The 17,073-nt window shown below is 40.1% G+C and overlaps 1 protein-coding gene across 6 annotated transcripts in view; it reads left to right on the top strand.

The window, feature by feature from the left end:
* Stau2 (staufen double-stranded RNA binding protein 2) overlaps positions 1–17,073 on the top strand; it is a 292,336-nt gene that overhangs the window by 128,172 nt on the left and 147,091 nt on the right. For all 6 annotated transcript variants that reach the window (XM_029474163.1, XM_021172712.2, XM_021171933.2 and 3 more), the window contains 2 exons: positions 9,350–9,487; positions 14,336–14,467. In XM_029474163.1, the coding sequence (XP_029330023.1) occupies positions 9,350–9,487; positions 14,336–14,467 (270 nt within the window). The remainder of the gene's footprint in view (positions 1–9,349; positions 9,488–14,335; positions 14,468–17,073) is intronic.

The following is a 17,073-nucleotide window of genomic DNA, read 5'->3' as shown; positions in this document are numbered from 1 at the left end:
AGATTTTGCTGAAAGGACCCTGATATAGCTGTCTCTTGTGAGGCTATGCCAGTGCCTGGCAAATACAGAAGTGGATGCTCACAGTCATCTATAGGATGGAACAAAGGGCCCCCCAATGGAGGAGCTAGAAAAAGTACCCAAGGAGCTAAAGATATCTGCAACCCTATAGGAGGAACAACAATATGAACTAACCAGTAACCCCCAGAGCTGTGTCTCTAGCTGCATATGTAGCAGAGGATGGCCTAGTCAGCCATCACTGGGAGGAGAGGCCCTTGGTCTTGCAAAGATTATATGCCCCAGTACAGGGGAATGCCACGGCCAGGAAGCGGGAGTGGGTGGGTTGGCGAGCAGGGCAGAGGGAGGGTATAGGGGACTTTTGGGATAGCATTTGAAATGTAAATGAAGAAAATGTGTAATAAAAAATTGTAAAAAAGAAAAAAGAAATAAATAGCCATGGATCCACTGATCATGAGCTGCAGTAGTTCTGAGGAAGAGCGGTGTGTTCTCATATGTTCTAAGCACTTGGCCAGAGAGCAGGTGGAGATGTTATTAGAGCAGCCTTGGCAGACAGTTTGAGCATAATTTCCTGGCCTCAGCAAGTTGAATAGCATTGATATCCTTTAAGTGTGGATACTTGCTTCATAAGATTGTCTTTACTGAAGCATGCACAAAATGCATAAGTAATTATGAAATATTTAAAATTACTTATGTATTAATCACTCAGATATTAAGAACGCTTATTACTTATCTACTCTAGTCACTAAGTCAAATGATTGTCACACTATTTATCAAAAAACCTCTCTGCAAAAAGTTTCTTGGTTTTCTATGAAGGCAGAACAGTTCATTATATCAAAATGGTCACATAAGATTGATCATAATATCTATTAAATTCAGTCCAATCTTAATAAACTAAGGATATTAAGTTGTTAAGCTAGACAAGATATATACATTTCTAAAATGGTATATAGTTCTAATTCCTGTGTTAGCTATAGCCATTGAAAAACCATTGTTAAAATGTTATCTCCCAGCACCTAGGGATGCAGGAAAGAGTGCTTTTAGTGTGCTATTCTGGAATGTTCTTCTGTTCATCACTCACATCTTTATTTAAACTTGACTTCTTCAGAGCAGGCTTCTCTGAGCCTCCCCTGCTCCTGCACTGGATAGCCACCCCTGCACCTTTTCATGTATACATCACACTTGGAATTACTTGTGCTATGTCTGTCTTATGTAAAATAAAACTTGGAGATTTTCTGATACGTAGGCCATTTTGAGAAAGGAACGTTCATGTAATGAGCTGCAAGGTAGATGATTTTAAATGTAATTATATTGTAGGGCAGTAAACAGTTTGTCTGGAATATTATCTTGAGTTTTTCCTTATCTGTCTTACTCATCTGGGACATATGATTCCTTCCATTATGTAGAGAAGTAAAGATGTCTGTGATGAATTACCTTTATTTTACTGAAAATAATAAAAGCGGACACATTGTCTTATTATCCCTCGTATTTTTGGGATGTGTCATGCTGTCATACAGGGTAGGCATTTATATTTGAGGAACACAAGTTTCCACTGCAGAGTCAGGTTTCAGATCCAGTTATTTCTACTTACAGTGTCCACTTAAAGCTGGCTAGCTGTGAACTTCTTTTGGATATAGAGGAAATTTATAGTCACCCTTTTAATAAATACAACTGGTCAGGTGATGTCTTTGGGTTTTATCCATTCTTTAATATAATTGTCTTCTCAAAGGAGGCTTTCCAACATTGGAGAAAAAATTTTCTGGACACAATTATTTATAAGAGTGTCCTTACTAGTTTTTAGGATAATCTGAAACGATATTTAAGGAATAACTGAACTGTCAAGGCCATAATAGTACTTAATTTCAAATAAAACACCAAGTCAAGCCACTAACAATTTTCTCAGATTCCTAACTTTACCTAATTTTTATGTATGCATATGGTTGATTGTCACTAAAATTTATATCAAAAACACCAGAAATAACTGGGAACAGCGGGACCCAGGCACCCAGGAACTCTGCCAAAACAGTGGCACAGTTCCTTCCGGTCTTAGCCCTTTGGACATGAACTCACAGCCAGTCCCATAACACCCAGAGGAAGCTCCACTCCCAGGCACTCTAACACTCCCAGATCATAGGATCAGAGGTGAGGAAGACACAACATCAGACCAATAATGGGGAGTAACTGAGACCCACCCAGGCACCCAGGAACTCCATCTGACCAGTGGCATGGGTTCCTTCCGGTTTGGAGAGGTTCCCTGAGCAGACCTTGGGCACTCCAAAGCCAGTTCCACAACACCCAGAAGAAGCTCCACTCCCAGGAGCTCTAACACGCCCAGGACCACAGGATAACAGGATCCCAGGACCTTGTTCATACCAGGATCTCAGGGTCCCAGAGGCAGCTTGACTCTCAGGAGCTCTGACACACCTTGGATCTCAGGATTATAGGACCCCAGAATCACAGGATCACAGAGACAGCTGAATTCTGAGGAGTTCTGACACAACTAGGATCACAGGAAGAATAGGCTCCATTGAGAGTTAGTGAGGGCAGGTATCATTAGAGATAATCAGATGTTGAGAGGCAAGTGTAACATAAGCAACAGAAACCAAGGTTACTTGGCATCATCAGAACCCAATTCTCCCACCATAGCATGTCCTGGATACACCATCACGCTAGAAAAGCAAGATTTGGATCTAAAATCACTTCTCATGAGGACTTTAAGAAGGACATGAATAACTCCCTAGAAGAAATACAGGAGAACACAGGTAAACAGCTAGAAGCACTTAAAGAGGGAACACAAAAATCCCTTAAAGAATTAATGAAAACACAACCAAGCAGGTGAAGGAAATGGACAAAACCATTCAAAATCTAAAAATGGAAAAAGAACAAAATAAAGAAATCACAAAGGGAGAAAACCCTGGATTTAGAAAACCTGGGAAAGAGATCAGAAGTCATAGATTCAACCTTCACCAATAGAATATAAGAAATAGAAAAGAGAATCTCAGGTGCAGAAGATACCATAGAAAACATTGGCATAACAGTCAAAGTAAATGCAAAATGCAAAAACCTCATAACCCCAAACATCCAGGAAATCCAGGACACAATGAGAAGACCAAACATAAGGATAATAGTTATAGAAGAGAGTGAAGGTTCCCAACTTAAAGGGCCAGTAAATATCTTCAACAAAATTATAGAAGAAAACTTCCCCAACCTAAAGGAAGAGATGCCCATAAACATACAAGAAGCCTACAGAACTCCAAATAGACTGGACCAGAAAAGAAATTCCTCCTGTTACATAATAGTCGAAACACCAAATGCACAAAACAAAGAAAGAATATTAAAAGCAGTAAGGGAAAAAGGTCAAGTAATATATAAAGGCAGGCATATCAGAATTACACCAGAGTTCTCCCCAGAGACTATGAAAGCCAGAAGATCCTGGGCAGATGTTATACAGACCCTAAGAGAACACTAATGCCAGCCTAGGCAACTATATCCAGCAAAAATCTCAATACCATAGGTGGAGAAACCAAGATATTCCATGACAAAACCATATTTACACAATATCATTCCACATATTCAGCTCTACAAAGGATAATAGATGGAAAATATCAACAAAAGGAGGGAAACTACACCCCAGAAAAAGCAAGAAAGTGATCTTTCAACAAATCCAAAAGAAGATAGCCACACAAACATAATTCAACCTCTAACAACAACAAAACAGGAAATAACAATCACTTTTCCATAATATCTCTTAACATCAATGGACTCAATTCCCCTATAAAAAGAGACTAACAGACTAGATTCGTAAACAGGACTCAGCATTTTGCTACATACAGGAAACACACCTCAATGACAAAGACAGCACTACCTCAGAGTAAAAGGCTGGAAAACAATTTTCCAGGCAAATGGTCTGAAGAAACAAGCTGGAGTAGCTATTTTAATATTGAATAAAATTGACTTTCAACAAAAAGTTATCAAAAAAAGATAAGAAAGGACACTTAATACTTGTCAAAGGAAAAATCTACCAAGATGAGCTCTCAATTCTGAACATCTATGCTCCAAATAAAAGGGCATTTGAAACTTTACTAAAGTTCAAAGCACACATCACACCCCATACAGTCACAGTGGGAGACATCAACATCCCACTCTCAGCAATGTTTCTTGGAAACAGAAACTAAACAGAGACACAGTGAAACCAACAGAAGTTATGAACCAACTGAATCTAACATATTTATAGAACATTTCATCCTAAAGCAAAAGAATATATCTTCTTCTCAGCACCTCATGGTACCTTCTCCAAAACTGACCATATAATGGGTCACAAAACAGGCCTCAACAGATACAAGAAGATTGAAATAATCCCATGACCCTATCAGATCACCACAGACTAAGGCTGGTCTCAAATACCAACAAAAACAGTGGAAAGCACACATACACATGGAAGCTGAACAATGCTCTACTCAATGATAACTTGGTCAAGGAAGAAATAAAGAAAAAAATTAAAGGCTTTTTAGAATTTAATGAAAATGAAGACGCATCATTCCAAAACTTATGGAACACAGTGAAAGTGGTCCTAAGAGGAAAACTCATAGCTCTAAGTGCCTCCAAGAAGAAACTAGAGAGAGCTTACACTAGCAGCTTAACAACACACCTGAAAGCTCTAGAACAAAAAGAAGCAAATATATCCAGCAGGAAATAATCAATCTCAGGGCTGAAATCAGCCAAATAGAAACACAAAGAACTATACAAAGAATCAACAAAACCAGGAGCTGGTTCTTTGAGAAAATCAACAAGATAGATAAAGCCTTAGCCAGACTAAGCAGAGGGCAGAGAGACAGTATCCAAATTAACAAAATCAAAAATGAAAAGAGAGACATAACAATGAAATATATCAAAATAATTATTTTGCTTGTTGGATATTAACAGTTGAAAATATTAAAAACGTTCTACAAACATCATGGAAATAGGCTTCTTTATGTTCATGTGCATCTCTTTCTTTAGGTTAGGGAACTTTTTTATAATTTTGTTGAAGATATTTCCTTGTCCTTTATGTTGGAAATATTCCTTCTTGTCTGTACCTATTATCCTTAGGTTTGCTTCTCATTTTGTCCTGGATTTCCTGGGTGTTTGGTTTAGTATCTTTTTCCATTTTGCGTTTTCTTTGTTGTGTCCATGTTTTCTATGGTATCATCTGCACCTGAGATTCTCTCTTCTATCTCTTGTATTCTGTCTGTTATGCTTGCATGTTTGGTTCCTGACTTCTTTCATAGCTTTTCTATTTCCAGAGTTGTCTCCTCTTGTGATTTCTTTATTGTTTCTATTTCCATTTTTAGATCCTGGATCGTTTTGTTCAATTCTTTCATCTGTTTGGATGTTTTTCTCCTGTATTTCTTTAAAGGAGTTATTTATGTCCTTATTATAGTCCTCCATCATCATGATGAGAAGTGACTTTAGATCCATGTCTTGCTTTTCTTGTGTGATGGTGTATCCAGGACTTGCTATGGGGGGAGAGTTGGGTTCTGATGATGACAATTAACCTTGGTTTCTGTTGCTTCTGTTCTTATGCTTGCCTCCCACCATTTGATTATCTCAAAGGTCCCCTGCCCTCGATATATCTGACTGGAGCCTGTCCTTCCTGTAATCCCAGTTGAGACAGAACTTCTCAGAGTCCAGCTTTCTTTGTGATTCTATGATTCTGTGATGCTGAGATTCTGGGTATGTCAGAGTTCTTGGCAATCAAGCTTCCTCTGAGACCCTGCTGTGACCAAGCTCCTGGGATCCTGAGATCCTAAGATCCTGGGTGTGTTAGAGCACCTGGAAGTGGTACCTCTTCTGGGGACCATGGGGCTGTCCGCTTAGTTCAAAACCAAGGTAGACCAGTGCTGACTGGAAGAAACCTGAGCTACTTGTTGGGCAGGGTTCCTGTGTCCCTTCTCCAGCTGTCCCCAGGCACCCCTGGTTTTTTTGAAACAGATGTTGTGTTCCACTCACCAGCGATCCTAGATGTGCTAAGGTGCCTGTGGGGTGGAGAGTCCTCTGTAGATCATGGGACTATCTGCTGAGTTAAAATGCATTTAAATAATAAAAAATTTAAGAGGAAAAAAATCTGTATCAATAGTTGTTCTATGGAACATAGGGACTTTCTTAGAAGAGCCTAAGATTTAACAGCAATAGACATTACAGAAAGTCTCTCATTGGAAATACAGATTTATTTGAGCTTCTTCATATATATGATGGCAACTTCACCCATAGCTTCTTTTTAACCTTTTTATTAGATTCTTAATTTCATCATTTCTTTTTTTCAGTGATCTTTTTCAAAAGTTTTTTCTTTATTTTTGAGATTATAATGTAATTATGCCATTTTCTCCTTCCCTTTTGTCTCTCTATGCCCTCCCTTCTGCCCTCCCTGCTCTTTCAAACCCAGGCCCTGTGTTTTCATTAACTGCTCTGTTTTTCCCTCTCAGCATTCCTTAGTGGCCTTAGTGGTTCTTGTGTAGGACTGAGGCCTCATGGGCATTCCTCCATCTACGTTCTCATGTCTGTTGACCCTTGTTCAGCTCATGGTGGTTCTCATGGTGGTTTTCATGGTGGTGAGACTTTGTAGATAGTGCTTCTGACATTAGGAGATACAGTCTCACAGCAAACTCTCTGATCCCCTGGCTCTTACAGTCCCCTTTTCTGCAGTGTTCCCCAGCCTTGAGTGCAGGCATTGTTTTGTAGATCTGGGACTGGGCTCCACAACTCTGCATTTTCATTGGTTGTAGTTTTCTGTAAAGGCCTCTATCTGTTGTAAAGAGAAGTTTCCTGGATGAGGAGTGAGGACTACATTTACCCATGGGTATAAGGACAAATATTTAGCATGTACTCAGGGATTATGCTGATTCATTAAAATGTTGGTTATTATTTCTTGTCCAAAAACCATGACTTCCCTATCTCTGGGTAGCTGGCTGGGTTTCCAGTAATTGGCATGATTTCTCTCTTGTTGAACAGGTTATAAGTCCAACTAGAGAGCTATTGGTTACCTCCAAGTATATGAGCCACTACTGCACCCTTAGAGTTATTTTGTCATGCTGGCATTTGATGTGCTTCATAGGCATATAGCTGGGTAGAATTGTTGCTTGTCACCCTCTGGAAGCTCGTGCAATTCTTTCTAGTGCCATGAAAGCTAGTCCTCAGGGAGAAGGCATTCAGGTGACTTGCTGCTCAGGTGCTCTGAACCCTGTGTCTGCAATGCATGGTGGTGTCATAAGCAATAAGAACTTACCTTTTCCCTCTGGTTGGCAACCAAGGACAATATCAACAGTCTGTAACATTGTGGGGGGCTCTTTGACAGCTATGAACAACGACTCAAAAAAGGGCTTCTTATGCCTGATATTGTGGGTATTGTTAGGTGATCTTTGGCTCATGGAAGGAACACTGTCAGCCTATAGGTGAAAATTTCATTTAAACTATATATTTATTTATACATGGACTCACATGTGTCATTGTTTTTCTTTCATTTAATAGCATGATTTCTTATGATATTTTAAGACATGCTTCCTGCTAATTTAACCTTCCTTTTGTATTTAATCCTCCCCCTTCCTGCAGTCTGATCACTCATCCTCTGCAAAGGACCCTTTATACTTTATTTGATCTGCAGTGTTTGCTTGTGGTAGTACCTTAGCAAGAGTTAACCACCCCCATTGCTCTCATGTCTAGCCTAATCATTGCAGTTGTAAGGTTTACAATCTTTGTAAAAGACTTATTTTGTTTGTATGTGTACATTGTGTCATACATGTGGAGGTCGGAGGACAACCTAGAGGGTTCTGTTCTCTCCCCTCATGGTGATTGGGCTCAGGGCATCCCTCCAGTGTGAGCAGCAAGTACCTTACCACTGAGCCATCATGCTGGCTCTGAGGTTTGCGGTCTTTTGTTCCTTTCCTACTTTCTCCTTTACACCTAGTGTTGTTCAGTTCAGTCTTTAGAGAAATGGTTCCCAAGTTGTTTCTGCATTCTCCACCATGTGATCCACACTATTGCTTAATCACAGGCACCTCAAATTCAGGGCCCACACTTTGTCATGTCATGTTCTGTTGTATATCTTTAATCTTTCACAGTGTTCTTCTAGTGGCTGGCAGCAACAATTGTCTGGCAGTGAGATTTCTTTTCATTGGTAGAATCATCAAATCCTCTTGATACCTCCCTTAAACATCTCTAGAGAACTCTTTCCAGCTCTCTCTATCCCTTCTGCTGTGCTTCTTGCTAGTATGTGCTTCATACTTTGGGCCACTCATGACTCCGTTTAGTTTAGGATAGTGAGCTCACCCTCTTATACCACCCCATCCCCCTTGTCTCAAACAAGATTCCGTTATTCCCCTCCAGTCTTAGTTGGGATTTCTAATGTTGTGATGAGACACCGTGATCAAAAGTAACTTGAGGAGGAAAGGGTTTATTAGGCTTACACTTCCACATCACAGTTCATCATCAAACGAAATCAGGACAGGAACTCAAGCAGGGCAGGAACTTGGAGTCAGGAGCTGATGCAGAAGCCATGAAGGGGTGCTGCTTACTGGCTTGTCCATCATGGCTTGCTCAGTCCAGGGCTGGCATCACCTATGTTGGGCTGGGCATCCCACTTCAATCACTAATTAAGAAAATGCCCTACAGGGTTGCCCACAGCTGGATTTTACAGGGGCATTTTGTTTATTGAGGTTACTTCCTTTCTGATGACTTTGGCTTGTGTCAGTCGGTATAAACCTATCCAGTACTCCTTCTTTCCTGTTGTGGCTGTTAGACTTCTCAAATTCTCCAAGGTGGTGAGTATGTAATCATGTTTCCCCATGGTTTTAGTTTGCATTTGCCAAGCGTTAATGACTAAGTTTAGTTATTTCCCCCTGCATTCTTGTGATACACCTATTCATCACTTTTTAACCTGTCTTCTTTTTCTTAATACATTTTAGGAGGTCCTAAAAGTATGTTTTGAAAACTTAATTCATCTTCTTATAGTTTCACATTGAAAGTATTTGCTCACAATTCATGTCATACCTGGTCCATTTCTTTGTGTCTGTCATTATCCGTGAGCACAGGGTGTAGAGCAACCTCCCACACTGAAGAGATCACCCAGTTTTTAAAGCACAAGCACTCTATCTCTACTATCTCTGCAGCCCAATCCCATAGAAGCCTAAATGTTGGGTCCATTTTACAGATTTCTAGTACAAATCTTTCTCACGACTGGTTTATCTTTTTCAGTCAGTTTTGCTAGGCTGAGAATGTGGTAGAGAACACAGGGTCTAATAAGTTTTTCCAGGGTCTAATAAGTTTTACAATAAAAATTCTGACGCTTTTCTTATGTTTTTAGGCGGGACCCGACTATGGTCAAGGAATGAACCCCATTAGCCGCCTGGCTCAAATCCAGCAAGCCAGAAAGGAAAAGGAACCTGATTACATTTTACTTTCAGAACGAGGAATGCCTCGCCGTCGAGAGTTTGTAATGCAGGTATTCTTAATCTTCATACTAAATGTTTCTGAAATCAGTGAAAAGCCTGAGGCACAGTGATGTGCCACAGTGATGTGCCAAAGACAGGGGGGTTCTGGGAAGGTTCGTAGTGTTTACACTGTGAGGCATTCATCCCTCTTGGACACTCGCCTCTTTGCTTGGTGAAGCAGGCTGGTGTCAAGGACGTGTTAGATGGGCAGTGTAAGATTTGGAAGGGCCTGGGAGTTCACATGGGTTACTTACCACAGTTCATCATCTCATGTCTGTCTCTTAACTGCTCATGTTGCACTTTACAGCCAGGGTGAGTCATTATTATGACCAGAAACAAAGGAAATTAGAAACAAAATAAGAAGGATAGATACAGGGTATGGACATGGGCCAAGGGCATAAGGTTATGGGACTCTGGAAAATGAGAGCTCCTGGCCTGGCCAGCTGAGCATGGTGGGAACTGAGGGAGAGACCTATCTTTTGTGTAGCCAAGAAACTTGAAGGCTAGCTGCTCTGTATGAGCTAGGAGTGAGGTCTAACACCCAGACGGCCTTGTTCTTTTCAGGTCAGCTCAGACACATCTGTGTTTGTCAGTTCAAGCCATAGACTTGGAGCAACCTGGGTTCTATGTTCTTATTAAGAAACATATCCAGGGCTGGTGGAGTGATTAAGTGGTTAAGAGACTGTACTCTTCTTACAGAGGCCCCACGTTCAGTTCTTCATACTTAATAACATCGCAACAGGCAGTTCAGAGCTACCTGTGACTTCAGCTCCAGAGGGTGGGAGGTCTCAGACACCGGTCTCTTTGGGCACCTACACTTGCAGTCAAGTACATACAAAGAGACACAAAATACAGACGTGAACACATTTAAAATAAATCTTTAACCAGATACTGAAAGGAGGAAAGGAAACAGTGTAACAGTTCCCCATACTGCAAGTAAGACCTTTGCTGCAATGGACTCAGCTGGGGCTTCTCCTGTCCTCTCGGGATTTCTTTCTCCTTCTGTAGAAAAGTTAAAGCTAACTTCTAACTTTGTTGTTTCAGACTTACCTAGTATATAGCTCTGAAAATTACAATTTTTTTCTTACAGTGATATTCATTAGAAGACTCTAATAACCAGGGTATACTTTATTATGTTCAAACTTTAAAATTTTTCTGTGGTAAAAGAAACTTTTTATAGTCTAACCCAAGGATCTTAGCTTTCAAACAATACAGATAACATCACGACTGTTTACTAAGTGTTGAACTGTGTTTAGAGATCTCAGCATCCAAACATGGAATCTTGAATTAATTAATCACTCACATGTAAGCTAAGTTTTGCACTCCTGTGCATGTGTGATACCAGGCATTGGTGAATAGTGGAGCTGTCCTAAACACTTCCTATGCAGCTGTTGTCATAAACATTTACCATGTCCTAAACACTTCCTGTGTAGCTGTTGCTCTCCTTTCGCAGAAGCTTCTAGTAGAATTGCTAACTTACAATGTAGTAATAGGGAACCACTGCTGGGAACCTCAAGGTTCAAAGCTAAGAATTCTCCTGTGTGTGCTATTAGGACCAAGAGCATTGTGCTAGCCTTTTCACTAAGTAGAATACAGTAATGGTTTTGATCTTATATTCTTAGCTCTTAAGAATTCAAGGATCTATTTTGTTAATTTGAAAGGTTGAAATTACAGAATGATTTGCTCAAGACAAAAGCCTGACCATCTGACCATCTACAGCATACTAGAGAGCCACTTTGCTCAGACATTAATATTTTATGTAAAGATTTTTATTTGTAATCTTACGGCATCTGTGAGTTTTGTAGGAAGGTGACCCTTATACATTTTTGACTTTTCTACTCAAATGGCCTTTTGAATGACCACTGTGTTTGTTAGCAAGGAATGAGAATCACTCTAGATCACAACTCAAAGAATTAACTGTGTATGAAAGAAAAGTTGTGTCAGGTAGGGGATGGGTGAGGAGGGAAGGTGAGTCTGGGAAACACCTATTAGGAAGGAAAGACATCTTTACAAAGGAACAGAATAGGTCACGTGGAAATCTGGCAGACACAGATAAACAGTTGGTTCCAGGATAGGAACAATTGCAGCCAAGTCCAGGGGCAGGAGCCTGGGTTGAAAGGGCATCAGGTATGCAGAGACAATATATGGAGATAAAGCAGTGGAGACTGGAGGGATCTGATGAGGGGTGCGTGGCAGGTGAAAGCAGTTGGATGGGCAGCATCTGTATGTGGCTCCATGATCTTTGGCTTCTGTTTACTTTGGTGAGTGCCTTTTGACACTCCCTCCTCCAGCCCCCCAAGAAGTGGAGGAGGCTTTTGACTCAGCTGGTTTAATCTCTTCAGGAACAGTTATTCCAGAACAGTGTGAGGGCTGGTGAATCTGGGGAACAAGCCAAACCCTGGGAAAACAGCAGGAAGGGCATAGCTAAGGGTGGGAGTGCATCTTCATAGTGCTGTGTTGAGGTCAGGGTCAGGCCAGCACTGATAGGGCAGGGACTGAGTTCATGCCCCTCCTGCAAGGGGCCCTTGTCTACTCCTGCAGTGCTGCTCAGCTTAGCACACAGAAGCCTAACCAGCCAGCAGGTGGACTTTCTCACTGGGAAGAGAAGCATTGATAGCTCTCAAAACACTGCACAGGCTTGAACTGTGTAGTAGGGGGTAGCTTTACAGCAGCTCTGTAGTCAGTGTATTAGTTCATGTGCTGTAGCAACTGTACCCAAATCCTGGGCAGTACATCCCTTTACCATATCACTGGCACACTTATGTTTAAGTTTTTATCTTGTTGCCTTTGTGTTGTAGATCCTGTTTCTTAAAAATGATTAATTTACTAAAGCTTAAAGGTAGTAATAGAAATAATAGCTTAAATAAAAGTGAAAATTATAAATGGTTATACTCAACTGCAGATGCCAGGCAGGAACCTGCACTCTAGAACAGGAACAATAGTGACTGTGTGTTCTGCCTTATTCAGTAAGGCAGGGTCTCCCAGTCAAATCCAGAACTGCCTACTATGGCTGCTCAGAGCTTGCTTGCTCTGGGAATACCTTCTTGTTCCACTTTCAAGGCTCGAATTCTAGGTGTGTCACCACACCCATGTGCATGCCCTGTGTAGGTTCCTCAAACACAGATTCTCACCTGTGCAGCTAGTGCTTAGCTGACCCTGAGCTCACGACCAGTTTTTATTAGTATCTTTTTTTTTTTTAGATTTATTTATTTATTTTTATGTGAGTACACTGTTGCTGTCTTCAGACACTCCAGAAGAGGGCATCAGATCTCATTACAGATGGTTGTGAACCACCATGTGGTTGCTGGGAATTGAATTCAGGACCTCTGGAAAAGTAATCAGTGCTCTTAACCACTAGGTATCTCTCCAGGTATCTTTTAAAGAGCAAAAGTAATTTAATATGTGCAAATTTATCTGCCCCCTTCTTATGGTAGCTATATAAAAGTTCAGGTATGAGAAGACGTACTGTGCCTTACTCTTCTTCCTCAGAACCGGTCTCTTCTTAGCACTCTGCCTAACTGTATAAACTTGAGAATCAGGTTGTCAAGTAGTGTAAAACACATGTGAGATTTTGATAGGAATTTGATGAATTTATAGATTGGATTTTTGGACACCAAAAGCATTATATCACCATTGTCTGAAATCTGCATTCCACATTCTTCCATATATTAGTATTTTAATACTACGGTTTATTTATAATTTGTATGTTTAAAGTGTTTTGCCTGCACTATATGTGTGCCTGCAGAATAGGGTTCCATATCCCTGGGAGTGAGACTCAAGAGTTGTGAGCCGCCGTGAGGTGCTTGTGAGTTAACCTGAGTCCTCTGCAAGAACAGCACTATTTTAATGTCAGTTTGTAGATTGCTCCTTGTCTTTCCACTTTTCAGTTTAGTTTTTATAATTTTGTTTCTCTTAGTACATGAGAAAACAGTCAGGTACTAAGACATGACTTTGTAAAACAGTCTTACTCAGAAAATATGTGTGTATAGATGGCTCATATATAGTTAAATATGTGTGTGTGTATACACTGGATTTATGCTTACAAAAGGTTATGGGAAGTTTGCTGTTCACTAATCAGCTATGATTGATTAAGCATTGTAGTTGGCATAGAATTTCTTAATTTCCCCAAAGCAACAATGACATAGTTGTTATTCCTGCTGTGCTCATGAGGAGTTTGACGTTTAGGGAGGTGTTAATAACGCTCAGCGTCTTATGCGAGGAGATATCAGAGAGTGGAATTGCCTAAGTAAGTCCTTAGACTCACTTGGAAGTCTTTTTCTTCACTACACTTCTATACTCAGCCTAATATAATAATTCTCCTTAGGAACTATTTAATAAAATGTTTTTCATACTAGATATTGAACCTAGGACCTTATATGTGCTAGGCAAATATTCTACCAGGGAGCAGTGTTCCCAGCCCTAATATAAACTCATATAAACTTTGAGCATTTGTTTAAATGACACCAATATGAAATTCTACTTCCTCAGCTTATGACTGGTAATAAAGAGTACTAAATGTAGAAACAAACCCTGTGTTGATATAAACCTTACTTTTTTATTTGTTTAAATGAGTATGGCTTAAAAAATAAAAATGTACAGGGTTTAAAAATACCAAAAATATATAAGGAAGCAAAAAGTCGTGGAGGAAGGGGCCTGAGGGGGCGGCGACAGTCTGAGAACCCTGTCCCATATGTTCCCATGTATATTTCACTTGTGTATATAAAATTCACATGAGTGAGATTTTATCTCTCTGTTTTGTTTGGACTAACCTTCCTATGCTTTAGTTCTGGGCAGTGCTTTATACTGTAAGGGCTTCCTGTCTGCTAACACACTGTCATGAATTTCTTTAACCTCAATAGGTCAAGGTAGGCAATGAAGTTGCGACTGGAACAGGACCCAATAAAAAGATAGCCAAAAAAAATGCTGCTGAAGCAATGCTGTTACAGCTTGGCTATAAAGCGTCCACCAGTCTTCAGGATCCGCTCGACAAGGTAAGTGTGGGCCTTAGTGGACATGTGCCTCTTGCCCAAACGCTAACATGACTGCCTCGTTCTGATTTCATCTGCTATTAAAGTTGACTTGGAGTTTCATTTTTATGAAACAGTACTCTCCATGTTAGATATTGTTGGTACAAAATAGCATCTACTTAAGGGGAAGATGAAGTGTTAGTGGGTAATGATAATTTTAGGATTAGCAATACTAAAATATTTGTATGATGTTCATACCAATATAATATTGCTTACCTTACTGTTTCGAGTCACTTTTGTCTGTAGTTGTGTCTTTTAGGACAGGAACAAATTATTAGTCTTTGTTTCTGGAATACAGGTGGAAACACTGCAAACAAAATTTTAGCTTAGCTCTTTAGAGCAGTAATTATATTAGACAGGTTCTCTATAAACTGAATTTTTGTTTACTTTAAATTTAGAGGTAAACTGAGAGAGCATTTACTTTTCTCCCAAGACCATGTTCATGGTCCTCTATTTCTTCTTCAGCAGTTAATGACATCATCATCTCTGCCCTTTGGGAAAGTTGGTGACAGATAAATTGAATTAATTTTCTTTTTTATTACCATTTTCTTATCTATGCTTATGTAGAAATTATTTCTGTTAAGCATTTTGTTTACATAAAAATTTACAATAAAGCAGGAGCTGAAGTGGCCTTATCTGGCATCAATGGCAGGGGAGGCCCTTGGTCCCGTGAAGGCTCAATGCCCCAGTGTAGGGGAATGCAGGAGTAGGTGGGTAGATGGGGGAGCACCCTCATAGGAGCAGGGGATGTGAAAGGGGGAACCGAGAAAGGGGATAACATTCGAAAGGTAAACAAAATATCCAATTTAAAAACAAAAACGTAGTTTGCCTTTGAGCAGGCCTTTCTCACAGGACTCTGTTTCAGGGATGGCCTTAGTTTTTGCAGGGCACATTCTTTCTGCTTACAGGGAGAATCAAAACACCCTCTGATGAACATTTACAGGTGCTTTGCTTAAAGGTGCTGTAATTTTTTTCAATGATTAAAAAATTCATTTGCCTATGTGATAGAGATTTCAATTGTTTGTTTGTTTTTTTAGCCTGGTTAGTTAATGCCTTTTCTCCTTTAAAAAGTATTTGTAACATAAAACATGTTTGCATTTTGGCAAATCTTGTTTTAATTTAGCACATTTATGTTGACTTAAAACCAATGAGTAACTTATAAAAATATGTCTTTAGAGACATTTATTTGTAAATGAAAGAAATCTAAACAAAACCCACTATTTCCTTTACTTGAGAATTTTGTTTGTTTGTTTTTGCATACATACTGTATTAGCAAGTATTCTCCAGCGAAACAGAACCAACAGGACATGGGCCCTTTTGTGTGCATGTACTTGTGCCTTGGTAAACATGCAGACTTACGTTAAATAATGGCCTACATGATGGTGGAGGCTTGGGTTGTCTGCAGCCTGTGGGAAGGCCTAGCAGGCTGAAGACTCAGGAAGCAGTTCCCCTTCTAGTCCATAGACAGTCTGCTAGAGAATTCCTTCCTTGGGCAAATCAACGTTGTTGTTGTTGTTGACGACAACATTGTCAATTGATTGCATGTTGTCTTCCATATTGTGAAGGGTAATATGCTTTACCTAAAGTCCACCAATTTAAATGAGCAAATCACCCCAAATGTCCTCAGAAACACCCTGATTAATGTTTTACCAAATACTTGGTAAAATACATACACCATGACATATGAAGTTAGCCATCACACTCATACCCACTAAATGTCAGACATAAGTGGACAGAAACCTAGTCTTTACCTTCAAGGAACTCAGTCATTAAGTGTTGGGAGTGAGGTGTTCTGATCATATTACAAAGAGAAGGGAGGTCGGTTGTCACTGTTTTAATACAAAGCAAAGGGCTTAACGAATTGTTCATTTAAGGCTTAAATTTAATCTAGTTATATATATAAAAACTAATCCTCTCAGAAGTGTGCAGAATAGATTTGGGCTGAGAGGCTGACAGTAGAGAGGGCAGTCAGAAGGCAAGGAGAGTTGTTCAGATGAGCATCCAAGCAAAGAAACTAGTGTTAGGCATAAAGAGATGAAGGGACGCTCCACGGCTATTTTGTACGTGTGTGTGTGTGTGTGTGTGTGTGTTTGGTAAATTCACATAGACATAATTTGTGTGGTGGATGCAGAAGGAAAGAACACTGGCACAAAGAGGAGCCAGAGAATGACTTTGGCATGGTGGTCGTCACATGGTGAAGAGAGGTCAGATGAGAAGTGCTGGGCCTTGTGCAGTACCAGGTGCTGGCCTTTGATGACTCGGTCTTCTGGGAGAACAACAGGTTCCGTTAGCCACTGAGCTGTTTCTTCAGCTCAGGCCATTCTTGTTTTAAACTTTGCTATCCATCCTGCTGTCTCTTTCCTTCTTAGTTGTACACTTTACACTTATTCATCATATCTATAGTCCTTTCTCATCAGATTCTAATTCCTTTCTATATAAAAAGCTATTAGTGGACCATCAGTGTAGTACAGTGGTTAGAACGCTTGCCTAGCTTGTACATAAGGCCCAGGATTCAAAGGTTCAATACGGTACTTCACCTAATATAAACAAAAACAACTGCAAAAGAAAAA

This window comes from Mus caroli, chromosome 1 (genome assembly GCF_900094665.2).
Source record: "Mus caroli chromosome 1, CAROLI_EIJ_v1.1, whole genome shotgun sequence".
Taxonomy (NCBI): Eukaryota; Metazoa; Chordata; class Mammalia; order Rodentia; family Muridae; genus Mus; species Mus caroli.
Note: the sequence above shows the minus strand (reverse complement) of the source record. Positions and strands in the feature narration are given on the sequence as shown.